The sequence below is a fragment of the Lissotriton vulgaris genome, chromosome 3_1 (genome assembly GCF_964263255.1).
Source record: "Lissotriton vulgaris chromosome 3_1, aLisVul1.2, whole genome shotgun sequence".
Classification (NCBI taxonomy): Eukaryota; Metazoa; Chordata; class Amphibia; order Caudata; family Salamandridae; genus Lissotriton; species Lissotriton vulgaris.
The window spans coordinates 318,631,050-318,652,009 of record NC_141689.1 but is presented as its reverse complement, the minus strand read 5'-3'; the positions used below and the strand labels follow the sequence as shown (position 1 = coordinate 318,652,009).

Sequence of the window (20,960 nt, the reverse complement as noted above, 5' to 3'; positions counted from 1 at the left end):
CAACCCCTAGCTAGAGCAATCCCTTAAATGTGGCACCCAAGGCACCCTCTTGAAAAACCTTTCTGGACCTGCAGGAAATCAGAAGAGGATTTACCCTGCGTTCTGTAACCTGAGAGGAGCTCTGAAGGATTGGATTTGCACCCTCCTATACCCAGGACAAAGAAGTGAACTCCATGGGTCAGTGAGTTGTAAAAACACCTTTTCCTGAATGACAAGGTGCCCAGGCTCATGTGAACCTGCACTGGACCCTGCACAAGGCATTTTCTGAACCAAGCACTCTCCCAGAATTAATCATTTCCACAAGCCTAACTGATTTCTTAATAACAGGAATATATTCAGCACTACAACTAAAGGATAAAGTTACATGTTAGTATCATTATATAAGATTTGTTCATGAATGAGATATATATTGTGCTAGGTTATGAGGTGGCATTCCCAAACTGCATAATTTCATTATTAATGCATAGTAGAATTGACCACTCTTCTTTGGCACGAATTGCATCCACGTTTATAGATTCTAAGGTAAAAAAAACTGAAATAAATTCCTTTTATCCAGGAACAGAGCGATCACTGTATCCATCTAACTTTGTGAGTAAGGGAACTTTAGGTCAGAAATAAATAAGTAGCAACAAATCATAACATGGTTAGAAATCTGTACTGATAAAAGCAGAAAGAGACCAAACATGGAAACCTAAATGATGTCACAAAATAATGAATAGAGGAAAAGCAAATAACTGGAAGCCAGTTGTTGTTCAATTGGAGAATAAGATTTATGAAACTAGTTAGTTCTTTGGGGCAAAAGATAACAAAAATATCCAAGGGCCAAAATATACTTTCTAGATTACATAAGACCTCCTGACTCTTATGCTGGTCAGATGGAAACACAGCAACACTTCTTAATAGAGGATTCATAATTTCACTGAATCTACCAACAAGTATAAATGGGCAATTATTCAACTCAATAAGATCAGCTGACACAGGCTCAGAAAAATGGATCATCCTTTGGACTATAACAATTCAACTACTCCGTTTGGCATTCATTTTTATTTACTCCAAGCTCCCCTTTACAAAGATTTGAGATGGTGGACACACTACCTTCAACATAATGAAGTAGGGTGTCACCTCCTACATGTATTGGTGCAATCAGAACAGTAATGAAATATCACAAACCAGCCTTACCTCCCAAGTGAAAGAGCAAGATCTATCTCTGTGACTTTCAATCCTTTGGCTTTTTGTCCCTCCAATGCCTGCAGCTCCTCCAGGATTTTCTCCACCTTCTGCAGGTTGTAAAGCGATTCCCTTCCAGTTTGGCAGTCAAAGAAAAGACAGGTTGTAGACAGAAAACATAAAATAGATAATGTCTCTTTTGAAAATGAGAAACATCACTCATTTGAATCTTCAAATGTTTAGTATGTTATCACTATAAATAAGGATGATGGAATGGTAATTTACAGGTAGATTTATCAAAGAAAAATCGTCTCGCAAAGGGCCAGATTCTGCGAATCTGGCCCTTTGCAAGCGCAATTTTTGCATTTGAGATTCATCATCCCAAATGCAAAAATCGGTAATTGCGAAATCGCATATTTGCAAGGAATTGCATTTAAGGAATCTCTATTTGAGATTCCTTAAATGCAATTCATGAACCATTTAAAAATTGCGAAATCGCAATTTTGGGCCGCTATTTACCTCGAGGTCAAACCTCGTGGTAAATAGCGAAAACTTAGAAAAATGCATTTAAATGCATTTTTCTAAGTTGCATGTTACACACACAGACATGTCCTTTGGACATGTGTGTGCGCAACACCATTGTACATTACATTTCAGGGGTGCTACAGGGTGTCCTTTGGACACCCCTGGCACCCTTGAAATCGCATCCTTATTTGCGATTAGCAAATTGCTAATCGCAAATAAGGAATAACTCCCCATTCATTCCTATGGGCCTAAGGCCCATAGGAATGAATGGGGAGTTATTCCTTATTTGCGATTAGCAATTTGCTAATCGCAAATAAGGAATGTGTAGGAATCGCAATTTATTTAGCGATTCCTACATGAATCCCGTTTTGCAAGTCCTTAATAGCGATTCCTTAATAATCGCTATTAAGGACTCGCAAAACGGGACTATGATGAATCTAGCTGTATGTTCTATTACAGTCTATTCTCATTTTCTGCACACTTTTTGGCTTTTCTATACCCCTGTGTGCAATCTAATGTGTTTCCTGGTCTCTTTCCACCATTGCTAATATCAGTGTTAAAAAATACCAGATTCCTTGACATCTTAACATACTGGCTTTAACAATCGATTATGTTTTTCTGATATATTTAGCGTTAGCACCAATCTGACCAGTTGGCTTTCATATACTAGTATCGGCAATCAGAGTTTTCCTGGTCTCTATGTCAATGCTGTAACAATATCAGCATATACCACATTCCGTGGCCTTGCTATATTGTTCTGAGAATTCAATGGTGTTTTCCTGGTCTCGTTATTGGTACCCATATTAGTATCTGCACTTCAGATTCACTGGCATTGCCAGACTGCTCGTGGCAATATTTGTGTTCCTGTGTTCATCAATGCTTTTTCCATATCAGCATGTCACATTGATTAGCATTGCTGTACTTGTCTAAGTGGCTTGGATGTTGATTCACCAAATGCTAGGGGCAGTGGAAGTGACAGCAAACACCGTTTGACAAAGAGACTCCTATTTTTTTATGTCGGTTTAGGGTATTCCACAGAGAAGAGACAACAGAACGGGAATGGCTCTTACTATACTGTTTACTTTTTCCTCTTTTGTTTTCCTACGTGCCCTACGAGAACAGGGGTAGCAAGCGCACTTTCAGGGCAAGCCTATGGTATCAGTTACTACAATTTGCTATCTCTGCTTAATGCCCATGCTAGGTGGCAGATATGGTATTACAAGCCTTTCTCTAGCACTGCTGTTTCAGTTATTAGCACATTACCACTTTCTTGACCATGTGCTATATTAGTCACATGGATTCACCCTGGATAACAACTTCACCTTAAAGGAATACACTGGCAAGAAAAGAAAGACAGCCTGGACCAACTCTCTCTTCTGATGAAAGTGAAATTCTTACTCCCAGAAAGTGCCTTCAGAAGTGTCGCAGCCAGCACACAGTTTTCTGGATGTCAAGCTCACCATCTCATATGTGTCTCAACTTACCCGCAGGTAGGATACCATCAGACTGGGAACAACAAAAATACAAGGTAAGATGCCTTTGCCATCTATGCACATAGGATCTGAAACAACGTCCCTAAATATTCCAGGGGCATCCCATCTTTGCTCCAATTTAGAAAAGAGCTGAATATGCATTTCTTCAAAGAGCACTACATTATGATACAGTAACAGGCTACTTTAGCCACCAGACCCCAACTACATCTCCAATATATATATCAAAAGGGTATTGGTTTGAGGTATACTGGGTGCTACCTTGGGACTGTACAAAGCTAAACACCTTCAAAGAGCTAAAATGATAGCAAAAATGTGTCAGGGATTGCTTTTATTAATTTCAGGTTGGCTTGGATGGTATGTTACCAATTCAAAGCTGTAATACTGTGCCTGGACTGGTAAAATACTTTTATCATTTTGCAGCTCAGTGTGGGTGGCACTGTGCTAATCATATGTTTAAAGACTTTGGTGTAGAATTGGCAAAATTCTTTGTTCCTTTCTAGCTCGACATAGATGGCACTGTGCTAATACTATGTTTAAAAACTTTGGTAGGAAAAAAGACTTTTGAGGTGAGCAGATTCAGAATATCGCTTGTGTTGTAGGTTGCTCTATAGAGGAGCTGCTCTCCACCTAAACTCAGTAACTACTTAGAGTTGTCTGCTTCTTTTTTGAAAATGCATGCAGTACTCTAAGCCTGAAAGGTTATTATTTTGACTTATACTGGGTTCTCCCTTGTGTCTGAACAAAGCTAAACCTCTCTGAATAGTTATAATGATAGCAAAACACATGCCAGGGGTTGCTTCTATCCATTCCAGTTTGGCTTGGATAGTATTTCACCAATCCAAAGCTGTAATACTGTGCCTAGAGTGATGCAAGGCTTTTGTAATTTTACAGCTTGCATGCATGGCACTGTGCTAATTCTATGCTTAAAGACTTTGCTGTAGAAATGGCAAAATACTTTGTCCCTTTCCAGCTCGGTGTGAATGGCACTGCGCTAATCCTATGCTTAAAAACTTTGCTAGAAAAAACAAACATTTCATGTGAGCAGATTCAGGGTTGCTGGTTTTGTAGGGTGCTCTATAGAGAAGCTTCTCTCCACCTAAACCTGGGAACTATCCAGAGTTCTTTGCTTCTTTTTTGCATAATTTATGAAGCACTCTAAGCCTGAAAGGGTATTGTTTTGACTTATACTCCCTTAGGTCTGGACAAAGCCGAACCTCTCTAAAGAGCTATAATGATAGTGTAACTTGTGTCAGATGTTGCTTTTATTCATTCCAGGATGGCTGGGATGGTATTTTACCAATCCAAAGCTATAACACTGTGCCTAGAGTGGTGAAGGTTTTTGGCATTTTTAGCTCAGTGGATGGCACTGAGCTAATTCTATGCTTGAAGGCTGTACTGTAGAAATGGCAAAGTAGTGTGTGTGTGCGTGTGTGTGTCAATTAATATTTTCCTGGTCTGTCCATTAATGCCAACCTTATATTAACACATGCTAGAAGATCATGTTTCACAAATACTCACTAGGTTGGTACACGTAAAATCACCATGCGTAGCTCACGTTAATATATCTGGCCCCCACGTCTCACTGACCTGCCACTTGACAGATTCAGCTCACGCCTCTCACTTAAAATCGATATTAAAACGTTCACATAAACCCTCTCCATGATCTTCTAGTCCATGCATGTACCGCATACTGCCCTAATTGATAATTCTCCTGGACGGAGAATCTTCAGTAAATAAATGTCCCTTTTCTTTTCCTTTCTTCTTTTCATTTCAGGTTTTCAATGTATCATTGTACTGTTTAGTTCTGTCTCAGGCGTATGATTAGGTGTCCTAATGATGATCCCATATTGATATGCATTCGAAACACCGTTGACACACACTCTGACGAATGATGATCCTATATTGATATGGGTTCGAAACGCCGTTGACACACACTCTGACCGGCTAGATCATGTATAAACTTCCTTTTTGGGTGGAGAAGTAAACTGTTTTCTAAAAAAGTGACCCAATTTTTGTATATGATTTTTGGTCACACCTTGCCTTTTGCCTGTATGTGGTCTAATTTTACTGTTTTTAACACCTGCTTTGGATTTACCCCGGTGGTGGCACATTCCTTAAATTTGCTTTATTGGTTTTAACTTTGAAAATAAATTGGAATTGTATAGTCATTGAAATATTTATTGGGAATTAATATTTTTCCAGAAAATACTCTAATCTACTGCTTAGGGACCACTGTTTCTTTAATTATAATAGTTGTGTGGCATGATTTATAAGCAGCGTTGTGCTTGCTTGTGCCAGCGGTTGCCCAGAGAGACACGCACACAGACACACGCACTAACTTGAGACATTTGCACTTGTAAAGTGTATGTAAATATATGAAATATGAAAGGATATTTGTTTTGCATCAGGTGGGCTGCTCCTAAAGTGTAGTAGATAGTCACAAGGGTTCCCAATATCTCTCTCTTTTCTTCCTCCGATTTCGACATGTCAAGCCCATTCAGCAGAATTTCTTTAGCAGATTCCGCATGCTGCAAAGCCTGAACGGGAAGTGCTGCAATGAAAATAAGGTAACAAAATCAAATCTGGGTGTAAAATTGATAAAGGATACGTGCACATGTGTATTGTCCGTTTTGCAAAAACATGAACATTTGTAAAGAAGGTGCTGTCTTTCAATGGACCTTCTCATGAGATGGTTGATAAATGGTGAGGTATTTACTACATTCAGGACATATTGATACCACTGGTGTGGTAAATATCGTCTAAAAAGAAATAGCCGTAGGGACGATAAAATGGGGGGAACTCAGTGCAAAAATAAGAACTGGTTCAATGAGGAATGTAGGACGCTAAAATTGAATATGAATAAAAGGAAAGACATCTAAGATCGAAGTATGATCTATACACGTTCAATAGCATACAGAATCTAAGGAAACAATATAAAAAATATAAAAACTCTATTAGAAAACACAAAAGAACATATAAAGAGAAGTGCTGGGGAAGACTACTGGAAGCTATAGAAACAAGAAATGTTAAAATGTTCTGGAAATTAGTCCAAGAAGACTCTGGTAAGAAACAGGGAGCTATGAACTGTGTGGTGAATGAAGACGCCTGGGAGAATTACCTGGGAGAATTGTATGGGAAAGGGGTTGGTCAAGAAAGACAGAAAGATAGATCAAGGATAGAGGTGGAACAAGATATTAGGTCTCTCTTCACAGTACCCAATGTAAGACAAATTATATCTAAGTTAACACTAACCCTTGCTGGGGGTCCAGATAATCTTCCGGCTGTAATCATTCGAACTAGACCAGACTGGTGGGCAGATTTCTTTCAACAAAATAGCATCCTTGATCCTGGGAAAATGGCAGTAAACTAGAGAGGGGCAATTATTAGACCTATCCACAAACGAGGAGATATATCGATGCCCAAAAAATACAGGTTAATCAATCGCTTCGATATCAGTGAAAAGTTATTTTCTTAATTAATTTTGGAAAAACTTAAGGAGTGGGCTGAGGACAACTAAATGGCGCCTCCAGAACAGGATAGCTTCAGGGAGGACCACTTCACAATTGATCACCGTTTTGCATTATGGGCAATGGCTCAGAAGTTGATAGAACAGGGGGGTAAGTCTGTTCTGCTGTTTCATAGACTTTCGGGCCGTATTTGACCTGGTAGACCGAGAATGGCTATGTGAAATGCTAGGTGATTTGGATACCCCAAGGGCCTTCTGTCTATAATACAAACATTACATACTCAGAATTAAGCCCAGGTTATTCAGGAAACAGAGAGTACACTGTCACAGAAGATTTTAATTGAAATTGGGTTAAGACAGGAATGTGTCTTGGCCCCGTTGCTCTTCTGCTTATTTATAGCAAATCTGCCCACCATTTTGAGAACCGTACGGGGTGCCAGCCCACAAATCTATTGGAAACATATTGCATGCTTACTATATGCAGACGACTTGGTGATTGTGTCATAAGAAATTAACAATAAACTTGAAAAAAACAAAGATTCTATGCCTTAACAAAAAGAAGATCTTGAACTGGGTCCTAGGCACCACAAATTTGGAGATAGTTAAGGAATACAAATACCTAGGGGGCATATTTCCAACAACTAGCGATAAATATCGCTATGTTGGCTTAGCGGCAATATTTTTATCGCCGAGCTGCGGCGATTTTTATCGCTTAGGAACCTTGCTATTATCAAGGTTTATCTCCTAAGCGATAAAAATCGGCCGAAATGCATGAATATCGCTGAAAAGTCAGCGATATTCATGCATTGCCGAGCTAATGCTCTTAGCCATGTTATCCACCTCCCATTGGATAACGTGGCTAAGAACTGCTCAGGGGCAGGTGTTAGCTTTTGGAGATATTCGCGTTTAGCGCGAATATCTCCAAAAGTTGGTAATAGGAGATAGCGATGTTAGCGACTGTTTCCAGTCGCTAACATTTTGGCACGCCCACTTTGCATATCATTAGTGATAAATTTCACTGACATGCAAAGCGGGGCCTAAGATGGTCGCTATCTTCTACTAGCTGTCACTAACTGGTGTTAGCGACAGCTAGGTAATAGGGAGATAATTTTATCTCCGCTTTCATGGCTTTTAAAGCCAAAAAAGCAGAGATAAACCCCCTTGATAATATGCCCCTAGGAATCTGGTTTGAGAAATCTATGAAGTGGAAATTACACCTGGATGCATTAAGAATTTGGGCCCTCTCCTCAGTTAGTGGCCTAATGAAATATAATAACATCTATGGTGAAAAGACGGATAGACCAGTTCTGAAGCTTACATAGCTATGGTACCTCCTCAGTTCTTATATGGTGCAGAGTTGCTCTTCTTAAGTGGTAAGAGGAAGTGGGATGTTGAAGAAGGGAAATGTGTAAAAAATTACTGACCTTACCCAGATTCTCCATGATCTAGGCAATAGGATTAGAAACCGGAATTGTTTCATGGAAGAAAATGGCAAGAATGGCACTCATAAGATTCTGGCAACGCCTGGGCTGTGAAGAGGAGCAAAAGGTTTCCTTTTGGTGCAAATGTGAGATCCTACAGAGTGAAATGAAGTGGGCAAAGGGGTCAGAGAAACAATTTTTATGATGTGTAGGGAATTGAGATTTGACGTATAACAGCAGAATTTTCATCCTTATATGTAATAAGGAATTTAGGACAGTAGGGAAAGAAATATTTTGGGTCCAGGATAGGCAATACTTGGAAGGAAAAAGATCTGTATGTTTTATGATGAAATCTTGCCAAAACGGTCAAAAGTTCCCATATGCGGATATTCTTCCCATTCGTTGGTTAAGGAGGGAATTATTAAAAATAAGGATTGGGATTAATCCATGTTATGAGAATGATAATATTATGAGGGCCAAGATTGACAACTAGGGAAGTGTACCTGTAATCCAGGAACAAATACAATACTTTGCAGATTTTATTAGATTATCTAAAGGTTCTTGATGCACAAAAACAGTAGCTACGACCAATCTTCCTAAAATATGAGGTTAGGAATCGTGCACAGCCAGTAGACTTATTAACTGATATGCACTAATTAGATGTAGCATGTGCAACAGGGAAATTTATGCTTGAAGTTAAAAAGTGTTTACAAATGTGTAGACGGATGTTTTATTATCAGCATTTATTTGATTAACTGTACTCCAGTCTTTATTAATGATTCTTGGAATCTAAATATTTGTTATAGAATATTCTACTTTTATAAGATTTTTTATGGATTCTTAGATTTATACGGGGATAATATAGTTTTTATCTCAAGTTGGTTTTTAAATCAAAGATCGCTATGTTTGTACATGTTTAAGGACCTAAGGTCTAAATAAACAATCTTTTTGACTGATTAACTGGTGAGGTATTTACCACATTCAGGACATATTGATACCACTGGTGTGGTAAATGGCGTCTATTCCGAGTTTTCCTCTGGAGAATGAGGAACTACCAGCAAAATTTGTGTTTTCTCCAAGGAATTTTGCATATATCTGAATCCAATATCATTTTTCTCCCAGTAAATTTTGGAACGTTTGACCTGACAAAATCCATCAGGGGGAAATTGCAGCAGTGCGGAGTTTATTACAAAATTTGGAATTTGAACAATAACCCCTATCTGTTATTAGAGCCAATGTATCCAAATATATGCTTGTGTTCGCAAAACAATTAGAAATATCCACTCCATAGCAGCATAAATCAACTTCCTAGTTTTGAGACATGTGTTGATTTAGCACCCTTCCTGACAAATCTATTTCAATTGCAACATCGAGCATTAAACAAGCATTGGTACAGCCAGCAGGTCTCAGCAGTAACAACTAATGGCTTTGCAATACTCTTTTTATGTGTGCATCCATGTCAGCGATGTTCCAATGAATTTGTCTTATTTAACATACCCATCAAATATGGCCGCAGTGGATGCATGAGAATACACAACAGCCATAAGAGAACACGTTTGTTAAAAAAATATAAAACCTATTTTTGCTGAATATGCACTCATTGGCGGCAATCTTGAAATGGGATGGAAACCTGCAGATTGTGCAGCGGATACAAATTTAAAAAAAAGACAAGTGAAGTGAGAGAGAGGCACTGAGGAACTGGGTTGATGGGGATGGTTAAAAAAATAATCGGGATGGGCAGGGGGGAGGTGAGGGAGGTGAGGAAGCATCGGAAGACCTGGAGATGGACGGAAGCAACACAGAGTGCGAGTGGTCAGGGTAAAGTAATGGGGAAGAAAGTAAATGTGGACTCCTTCCATGCAGTGCTCAGAAGGAAATAAAAAAGTAGGGGCATATTATCAAGCCTGTGCGCTAAAATTATCGCCGCTTTATCGTCCGAAAACGGCCGATAAAGCGGCGATAATGGGCTTGATAATATGCTCTATGGAATTCCAATCGAAGCACATGTTAGATGTGAAGACATCTAACATGGGCTTCGATTGGAATTCCACAGAGCATATTATCAAGTCCATTATCGCCGCTTTATCGGCCGTTTTCGGCCGATAAAGCGGCGATAATTTTAGCGCACAGGCTTGATAATATGCCCCGTAGTTCTCTGAATGCAAGCAACATCAGCAGTAGAAGGATACAAGTCAGCCAAATCAGAAAAATGATACCAAAATTGCTCCTGGGCAGAGCAAATACAAGAATATAGTACATAGTAATTGAATAAAGAGGATAAAGGATACTAATTGAATCAAGAGGAGACAACAAAGCCATCCAATCATGAGCAACAGGTTGACCCAAAGTCCACTCCAAGTAAATTGGAGACAAAGGAGCTTTCACGCAACACAGCACAGCATCCCACCTTGCAGTGCTGCGTGAATGGGAAAGACCAGGAACGTATGTAGGGGTAGTTGTGTAAAGCTGTTTGACATAGATCAGCCAGTACTTTTCTGCTACTCCGTTTTCTCTTGAGATTCCTCTGCTGCTCAGTTGGTTTATGTGTTTCCACAGATGCGCTGGATTCTTCTGTTTTCGCAGGGAGAAAACTTTGAGCCATTCCCCTTTCCTGGTGGCGTTTTTATGTTCCCATATTTTCTTCCTTCGTGCTGCCCTCAATGAGGCAACCTCCCGTAAGCCGCCCCCTCTTTTCTTATTTGCGAGGGCCTTGCGCAGGAGCCGTTTGCTGTCCTGTATGTCTTTGTTTAGCCCTATGCTGCCCCTTCTTGGTTGCCCATTAAGCCTGGGGGGATGAAACTGGGAATTCCCAAGCTTAGCTTGTAGGTCCTCCATGATATCTTCCCAGGCCTTTATGGGTGAAAGCGCCAGAGCCAAGTTTGTAGCGTGTTGCCTGTATTGCCCGACCATTTGATCCTCCTAAGAGCGCTGTATTTTTCATCCCCTCTTGATGCTCCAATGGTTTGATGATAGAGAGCAGATGGAACTGTCATCTGGAACACCGTCTCAATGGCCTGTGGTCGCTTTCCGACCTATCTTCTACTTCAAAGTCATCTAGTCTGGCCGCCAGTGCCTCACTGACCATGATGTAGTCAATTCTGGAGATGTATCTGAAGGTGGGGAGAGGATCCCATGTGTTCACGTGGGCCTTTTTCAGTGCGTGAGTTGAGGTCAGTTTATGGTTGCTGATAAAATTGGACAGGGTGTCTGCCTTACCGGATCTCAGGGTAGGGGGTTTGTTTGTGTCCAGATCTCTCAGGTTGGAATCCCCAGCTAGGATAACCTGGTGTGTTTTGTATTTGCACAGGATGTCTTCAAGTTTCCCCAGCAGTCCCTCCAGCTTCTCTTTCATGGTAGGCTGTGCATAGTTGATGTAACAGAGGCATTGGATATGAGGTACAGGCCTCTGATGTGTAAGGCTTGCAGTCCAGGTGTGTTTAAGTCAATTGTCGTAGCTTCCAGGGTGCTTTCGTGCTTTATCAAAACTGATAGACCGCCAGCTGGTTGGCAAAATAGATTCTTTTTTATGGCTGGAATTAGTGTTTGTATTACCCTACCAGTGGAGTGCTGGACCCTCGTGGAAGCTGGAAGCTGTGTGCACGCCCTACCTGGACTGGGATCGCTCTCCTGTGACCCCGCGGGCTCTGTATCTGGGGATCTTCACAGCGCCTCGCAGGACCCGCTTCGCGGGTCCCGCAGCGTCTTGCCTGTGGAACTGCTGACTGGATTGGAACCAGTGGAAAAGAGCGCGGGGCAGGTGACAGCGTCAGCGGGGCTGCGAGCTTAAAGGCCGGGACTCCAGTGTCCAGGAGTCCCAGCGCGCCCAATTGCAGACACCTGGGCTGCTCTTCCCGCTGGCCACGCCCACCCGCCTATCAGCCTATGAGCCCGCTGCTTCAGTGTTTAAAAGTGACCAGTGCTACCGCTCCGCGGGAGCGCGCCGGGAGAAGCCTGGGACAAGGGTGGGACCGTCTAAGGCCGTCATAGGCCGGACTAGGCTGGGCTGGGCCTACCCTCTTTTGTTAGACATTTTATCTCTGGTTTACATCCCTGTTATAGTTATCTTTAGTCCTGTACCCATCAGGGTTAGTAATGCCTTCACCGGCACGGGAGGGTACTCCTATGAAGCAGGTGGGGCCAAAAAATAGGACCTTAGATAATTACTTCCCTCGGGCTGCGGGAGAAGGGGATAAGGAAAGCACCCTCATTAAGATCAGGGCGGAGCGTAGACGCTCGATAGAAAATTTAAAACATAGGCCCCTCGGTGGAAACTCGACTTCACTCAGTGAGGAGCCAACTTCAATGGATGATGTTCCCCTTCTGCTGAGGGACTGTATTAATAACCTATCGGACCAACCTATCAGTTTAACCCCCGCTAATAGCCCAAGCAGTGTGCCCATTGATCTAATCTCCCAGCCCCCACCGGCTACTAAAGCCAGGAAAGCCAAACCCAAGCCGACCTCTGTACAAGGAGTATATGGGCCTCCACCGAACAAACGTAGGAGGAAGTCGAGGGGTGGTCAGGGCAAAAGTAAAATAAAAATTCCCCACTCAGAGTTCGGGAGGACGACAAAACCCATTCCACCTACTAAGAGGCTAGTGGAAGAGGTACACTCAACACCTACTGAACAGGCTACCTCTGCCTCCGTCTTGACAAATGACACGGAAAACAATGTCACCAACGTCCCCCTTACTGTTGCCCCGCTAGGAAATTTTGAATTTTTGCTCAGGTCCCTACTATTGCCAATTAGCGAGAGTATCAAAAAGGTTGAGATCAGACTCACCATTTTGGAAGCTACACTAAATAGCATGAAAACCTCGGCTGGCCTCCAGGGCAGACCCTCAGTGACTATTCCCACTTCTTCGGCGCCTCAGATGCCCTCCAACAGGGAAGCTAGTTTAGCCCCTCCCAGCCCGCCACTGATGCTGCCCCCCCACAACCTCCCAAGACTAACTCTGTCCCGGCCCACCCAACTTATTCTATCAGGTCACCTCCTCCTGTGGGTCCAGCTCCCTCGTTACAAACCAGTGATAGTACTGCTCCCCCACCTCTAATGAAGCCTCCCCCTAGGCCACGTAGGCCCAATCTTCCCCCAGAGGCAAACGATTATATGGTAGTCATGGCTGGTGCTCCCCCACTTGAAGCTGGCGAAGTTGAGAACTTTTGCTCATTGAAAAGTAAGGTAATCAAGTGGTTGAATGTGAACAGACCCCTCCCGGTACATCTCAATAACGAAATCATAATGGTGAGAAGGGTTCCCTGGGTGGGTAAAACAAATAAATCTATAATAGGGGATTGCATACTGGTGAGTTTTAGAGATGTGGGGACTGTTATGCATATATGTCGAGGGAAGAATAGATCACTGGAATCAACAATTCAAACCCTCCATGTGTCTTTCTTTTTCCCCCCTATCCCAATGCACCCTAATCAAACCCATGACAACTGGACGAGGGTCGTTCGGAAGGGAAGACATCACGATTTTAACACCCGGCCACTATTTAATAGACCGGAGTTACCCTTTCACAGCTTTAATCGATTTAATTGCCTGAACGGACTTGAGGGGGTTGATTGACACACGGGCAGATTTACTAACTCAATGGGAACTGCATCTCTAGGAGATGGAAAAATAGGGGACTCTATACGGGAGGTGGAGCAGCAAAGCCCCTATGTACAACAAACCTCACCTAGCAGGGTTAGGAAGTCCGTGGCAGACAAGCCCACGATCACAGCCAATGAACCCACAGGGGGAAGAAACGGGCTGGAAATGGGAAGGGTGGAGACTGTGGTGCATACTGAGCGACACGGGGGATTAGTGCAGGCCAATGAGGCACTGAGAATTATCTCCTGGAATATAGCAGGTTTGGCAGCCAAATTTAATAATAAAGAGTGGCGTGATTACATTAGTAAATTCCATGTAATCAGTCTACAGGAGACATGGGCCCTTGACAACAGCAACTTCCATATGCAGGGGTATAAATGCTTTTTTGTCCCGGCGCAAAAAACTAGATCAGGGAGAGCCATGGGAGGACTTTCCATTTATGTAGATCTAGATCTCCCGGGCAGTGGGTCTATCCCAGACTGGAACTCCCATGCCATACAAGCAGCACGTCTCATCGGGAAAGGGCTAAGACTCACTGTTTTTAATATTTACAACAAAGGGGCTGGGGGAGACTACACCTCATTTGTAGGAGAGTTGGAAGACAGATTGGGTCAGGAAATTACAGCTCACAATAAGGGGCAGGTACATGCCCTGCTGGTCATGGGAGACTTTAACTGCCATCTATGTCCGGCACTGGCCCCAATAGATGCAGAATGGTCTCATTGTCCTGTAGAGAAGGGGCCGCATTTCTCCCATACGCCGGAAGGGTCAGCTCTTAGTAAGCTCCGGCTTAATTACGACTTAGAGCACACTATCAACATGATGGGTGTGCAGAGGGATGGTACCCTCCCACCTACATTTAAGGGCAGAGGTTGCTCATCTATTATAGATTACATCTTGGTTTCTAGACTACTATTAAATAGAATTATTAGTGTAGGGATTGAATGGAGTAGTTTTAGCGATCACAACCCCCTCGTTTTGGGGCTGATGTATCGGGTGGGCTTAAATAGCAGACACCAAGGTATAAACACGGAGAAGGTAACATACCAGGGTAGGAGATTAAGGTGGTCCAAAATAAATGGGGAAACCTTTTATAAGTCCCTGATGGACTCTGGCAAACCCGCCATCCATGACTGCTTAAATATGGATGTTCAAGGCCTGAGGTTACTTGAAGCATTTGGTCAGATTGCGGGCCTTATAGAAGGCTTATTAAAAACCAGCACGACCACAAGGAACCACTCCAACCCACGATGGTTTGATAGAGACTGTTCAAAGGCTTTGAGGGAGCTCAAAAGCAGCCTTAAAAACAAACCCAGGGATATCCAACAAATCACGGAGTGTAGGAAGAATTATAAGAGGGAGATCAAGAGGAGGAAATTTGCTCTACAGGGAGAAGCGTGGGCAGATCTAAGAGAAGCAGGGGAAAAAAGGGATATGTCCGGCTTCTGGAGAATCATTAATCAACCTACTTTCCAGGAAAACAACACCCCGGAGATAGGGTCTAACATCCTCCCAGAACAGTGGGTCTCTCATTACAGGGGTCTGTACAACTATGAGCCCGGAATTACTGAAGAGTACCCTGAGATTTCACATCAGGCCTCTACAGTAGTATTTACCATCAAGGAGATCACGGCTGGAATAGAGGGATTGACAAAAAATAAAGCCCCCGGCCCTGACGGAATCCCCCCTGACCTGTTCTTGAGCTGTGTAGAACTCTGGGCCCCCATAATGACCAGGGTCATAAATACTGCCATCTCTTGTGGCCTGCCCCCGTCCTGGTCTAAGGCCATAATCGTCCCTATTTTCAAGAAGGGCAACAGGGACGACCCTAAGTGTTATCGTCCTATCTCCCTGATCAATGTATCTGCCAAACTCCTGGTACGGGCGATCCTTAATAGACTGTCCGAGTGGACCGAAGAAAATAACATCTTCTCGGACACTCAATACGGATTCAGGACGGGGAGGTCCACCAGTGATCAATGCCTGAACCTCTATATGCTGACAGCCAAATACACCATGGCCAGTGACGCATCCATCTATATGGGGTTCATGGATTTGGCAGCGGCATTCGACCATGTTAATAGGGATAAACTTTGGGGTATGATGTCTCTCATGGGGATAGAGGGGGGCCTAATTAACATCCTAAGGGAACTTCACAGCGACACTTCGGCTAAGGTCCGTTTTAACAGGGAGGGGGGGCTGAACGACTCATTTTCCTGTAATAGTGGAGTTCGGCAAGGTTGTATTCTTGCCCCTTTCTTGTTTTCTCTATATATAAATAATTTGGAGCAGTCTTTGCAAAATCTTAAGACAGATTGCCCAAAGGTGGGGTCGCGTCATATCCCTGTTCTGCTTTACGCAGATGACGCGGTCCTGCTTGCATGCACACCTAGGAGCTTACAGACTCTGATTGACGGATTTGTTAAATTTATGGGCTCCCTAGACCTTTTTGTTAATTTGGGCAAATCTTATGTGCTTCTGGCTGGTAAAAAACCCTGTACTAAATTTACGTATACGATAGGAAACCACATAATAGAAGAGGTTAAAACATTCTCCTATCTAGGTGTAACTTTTGACGGTGGTTTACAATTCAACCCCCTGGTTGAGGAGCGCTGCAGTAAAATGATCGCCACTAATGGGGCAATAGCAAGCTATGGTAGGAGGTTAGGTAGATGGAGCCCTGAACAGGTGATGAACCTGTATAGCTCCATATGCTGCTCCAAAGTGATCTATGGGGCAGAGGTATGGGGCTTTGTTAATATCGCAAAAATCCAACGGGAGGAAAATAAATATCTAAGAACCGTCCTGAGGGTACCCCAAAGTACTGCGAGTTTTATAGTACACAGGGAACTAGGGAGGCCCTACCTAGAAGATCTGGTAAAACTAAGGCCAATTGTGGCCTGGTTAAAATTATGGGCAAACCCTGATGCGTCTCTAAGCAGAGAAATTTTAAGCGATTGCGTAGAAAGGGACAAATGCATGAGAATACCATGGCTCAATTATGTAAAGAGCACTTTAGAGGAACTAGGTTATAGGAACCTTTTCACTAACCCTGTAACAATTGAAGCCCGGCACAAGATGTTAGTAAAGAAAGCCTTTTTAGAGCAAAAAGCTCAACAGAGAGCTGAGGCTGAAGGGCTTAAAAAGACAGTGAGGGCTCATAACCTGGTCAAGAGCGTGGAGGGTATGGAGCCATATTTGTACCTCATGCACAACGCCCAGGATAGATTTTTGATGTGCCGCTTTAGGCTTAATTTACTCCCATATTTACTGGCATCACCAGTAGGGTTCTCAACAACAATCGAGCAGAAGGGATCCTGCGGCTGCGACAATAGGTCTCCGCAGGATTCCCTTCACTTTGTACTGCTCTGCCCTCTTTTTACTATGCCTAGGTGCAAATTCTTAGTGGAAATTTTAAAACATGCCAATTTGGAACATGCTAAAGAGGCACTAATCTACCTACAAAAGGCGTCTGACCCCTTAACATTGTGCTGTATAATGAACTTTATTAAAGTGGCGGTCCGTTTAAGGGTAACCAGGGGAGAAGAATGATGTTTAAAAACTGTTATTAATCTTTTTAATGTGTCATATTCCCTTCTCCCCCTTTTTTTGTATCATGTTAATATTAATTGTTACAATCGAGATTCTGAAAATGATTTAATGATTTTTTACTCATGTATATATGTATGTGCTTTTATGGTGATTTTTAATCATCGAATAAAGAATTCTTGAATTGAATTGAATTGAGTGCTGGACGAGACCCACGTCTCTTGAAAGCAGAGTATATCGCCTGATTCCAGAAACTGCTTCAAAGTTTCATTGCAGTGACTTTACTTATCCCTGCTATGTTCCAGGATATTATGGTTAGTTGCTGTTTGTGGGCTACTCTTCGCTTTGTCGCTCTCCTGGCTAACTGGAATTCTCTGCCATTAGGGATGCTGGTGCCCCCCATTTGGAATTCCTGAAGGAATTGGAGAAAAGGGTCCTGCACTAATGACCCCATAACTGTTTTGGCATGAAATCCTGATATCCATTTGGATCCTTCGGGCAGTGTGAGTAATGCCCGAGCAACCCGAACTATTTGTCCCATGCAGGATCGACCAAGGGGCCTTTTTCCTGTTGTCTGGTGCCAGGACGTACGGGTATTTTGGATATGGCACCATCTGAACATCAATGTCCCACTCTGCAAGTTGTGTGGAGTTATTCACGATGGTTTGTTGTATTTTTATGTGGTTTAATCCCACCACTGATGAGTCGCCATGTGTGTTCACCCATTCTATGTCGCCTGTTTGTATTTCTAGGGTGGCCAGGTGTTTAAGGAGGCGGAGTAAATTGCTCCTGTTCAAGATGTCATGCTGTCCAGTGCTGTGATACCTTGGGATGAGGAGTACCTCATGGACCACTGTTTGGTGGCCCGCGGATTGGGGCCGCTTTGCCCATGTGAGGTAGGGGCTCTGCCGGCCTTGAACCTGTGCTTTGCCTTCCTAATTTGATCCTAGGCTGTCTTGCTTGGGACGACTTGTTATGGCCTTGGTTGACCCCGGTGTCAGATTCTTGTCCAGATTCTGCTTGAAGTGGGGATGTATCCATCTGTTCTAGCGCTATTGTGGGCGTCTCTGCTTTGGGGCTTGCCCCACGTACTGCAGAGCTTAGTCTGACTGCTGAATCGTAGCCGCTGGGCTGGTCAGGCCTTGTTAAGGGTTTTTGGGCCGTCTCAGTTCGGGAGGTTGGGGCAGTCGGTTGTATTTGCTCTTTCACCAGAAGATGACAGGCCTGGGACTCCTTTTTGCTCCAGTTCTTGGCAATGAAAATAGGGTAAGGCTGAGGTGGATTGATATTCCCTTGCGGGGTCTGGGTTGTGCTCTTAATCAACTGTTGTTGTCTCCATCTTGTCTACGTTTTTTGCATTGTTTCCTCAGCTTCTTTTTTGCTCGCCTCGATAGAGTGGTATCTTGTGCTTCCACTGAACTGGGGATGTGTTCCTGCAAGTCTAGTGCCGGAGCCTCGTCCCCTCCGCTGTGCCCCTTGATTACACTGGATGTCCCTTTGGCCCATTTGGAGCTGCCCTGATCATCTGGAGTCTTTGAATCCGGGACCGGTGGCCATCCTACTTGTTGTCTTGCCTCCAGATGGTTGCAGTTTGTTAGCACCATACCATCTGTGGTGGAGGTACTAAATGTCTCCCGGCATAATTTGACTGTTTCTACTGTATTCGTTAGGATCTCAGGGAGGGAGGCCATTTCTCCATGTGGGTTGAGCAACAGCAGGTGCAGTCGCCCCGACTAGAAGTCATGTACTGGTGGAGCTTGTTATCTAGTTCATCCACTCTGGAAATCATGTTGACTAGCCGGGCTGCTATGGCTTGAAGGAGGTCTTTTTGAACTTCCATTTTGGATGCCATAGCAGGGCTTTGTTAGTGGTATAGCTCATCTCTGTCGGGGGAGATTTCTCCCAGTCCGCTTCCATATTTACTTTGCAGGATTTGTTGCCAGTTTTTACATTGACGCCTCCTGGGGGTGTCAAAGGCATCAGCAGGTTTGGGGTTAGTTCACGGGTTCTATCAATCTTCTGGCCCAGATTGTGGAGAAATGAGGCTGTTAGATCCCCTCCCACAGGGGAGTCTGGTTCCTCGATGACTGAGTGTGGCCATGTGCTTGTACGGTTTGCTTCAGGTTCCATGCTCTGGGAGTGTGGACCGTAGGCTGTGGCCCGATGAATTTGCGCTTTCGTTGTTAAAGTTGGTACGTCCTTAAGTGGAACTGATTCATGTGGTATGGTGGGTGTAACGTCTCCCCCCCTGGCTGAGGTTTGGGGAGAAGTTGGGCACATGGTCAGACCTTTGGGCTGTGTTAGGTTGGGGAGGCCTCAGGCCGCACCCACCCTTTCCTTCTGTCCACTGGGTTCATTGCACAGGAAAAGTCCCTCTCCGCTAGTATGCTCAGGGGGGTGATCTACGGAACTCTTTGAGACTGCTGTCTTGTGCCATACTTAGGCCATGGGGTAGAGCGCCAGGGGTTTCCCCCTGGTCATGGTTAGTGTTGGAGGTATCCTTTTTCCTCAGAAAGTGCCTTCTCGAGCCCTTTTGTGCAGCATCTTGCGGTGATTCCTTTCGGCCGTCTGTAAGTGATTTACTCCTTGTGGTCCTCGTAGACCCCTTTTTTTGGAAGTAAGTATTGAGAGATTCCTCTGGAGTCATGTGCACTCGTCATTTTCTTTTGGGTCCCATGTCTAGGTGGAGCACTGGAATAGCTCCTCCTGCTGTGTATCTGCTCACTTACAGATCTTGCCGGGCTGAGAGAACGCTCCCTAGTAGGTACAAATGGAGTTGCTGCTATGCTGGGGGAAGAATGGCTTTAAAGGATCTAAACGTGTCTGGCAATATGCTCTGTGGACCCCTTGCTGCGGCCGCCTGCTAAAAGGGCAGCCGCGCTTGCCTCCAATAGACACAGTCGCCGACTGGTCTTTCCCCAATTTTTACAATTTTCCAGTTCCCTTTCCAGCAGGAGATTTTTTCCCAAAGTCCAAAGCCCAAGGTCCAAGGGTCAAGTGCACAAAGCCCACGGTTTTCCCAGTTTTTTGCCTCTCCAAGACCGGCGGTGCTATCTTGACTGACAGTTTTAGCAATTTTTTTTGAATGAGGTAGAGCGAGTGAGGTGGAGCGAGCTAGCGGGCAGAGCCGGTGGGGGAGCCGGGAAGGGGGGGGGGGAGGAGGAGGGCGAGGGGACGGCGGTGATAGTGGTGAGCGGCGGGCAATTTGCAGGCTACTTGCGTTTTGCCGTGATGGCTACGGGTGTCAAATTTTGCCTGCTGCTGTTACCGCCACACACGATGTCCATGCGCACTCACCCGGGCTCCGCAACCCCCCTCCTTCCACGCAGCTTTGATTCCCGAGCTCCCAAGCTGGTGTTTTTGGAGACTTTTGGCTGTGATTTCGGCCATGATTTTCGGCCTCGGTGCGTGCCTCTTCCTGATCTGCTCTGCTCCTGCTGCTTGCTGCTGGTTGCTGGTCGAATGTGGTCGAAGACCTGGACCGGACTTCCTCTGATCAGTGCAGTGCATTCTTCTGGATTTATCAAGTCATGCAGGGCCAGGCAAGCTGGCCTTGCATGGCTTGATAAAACGGACTTAGGGGCTGCGACGCCCGTGCACCCCATTGCGTGGTGCACGGACGATGCACAACCTTCATAAATATTCCTCAAAAGGCCAACAGCAACTAAACCAGTCTGTCAGCTGAGAACTCAAAAATGGACTGTAAAGTTGAGTATCGGACGCAGTAGGTGTCAGGCAG

At 44.1% G+C, this 20,960-nt stretch overlaps 1 protein-coding gene across 1 annotated transcript in view; it reads right to left on the bottom strand.

Moving 5' to 3' along the window:
• Positions 1 to 20,960, bottom strand: part of TTC23L (tetratricopeptide repeat domain 23 like) — a 143,703-nt gene that overhangs the window by 51,889 nt on the left and 70,854 nt on the right. The window contains exons 5-6 of the mRNA XM_086962930.1: positions 5,580 to 5,736; positions 1,180 to 1,305 (exon numbers count right to left, since the gene is read on the bottom strand). Coding sequence (XP_086819056.1) covers positions 1,180 to 1,305; positions 5,580 to 5,736 — 283 coding nt within the window. The remainder of the gene's footprint in view (positions 1 to 1,179; positions 1,306 to 5,579; positions 5,737 to 20,960) is intronic.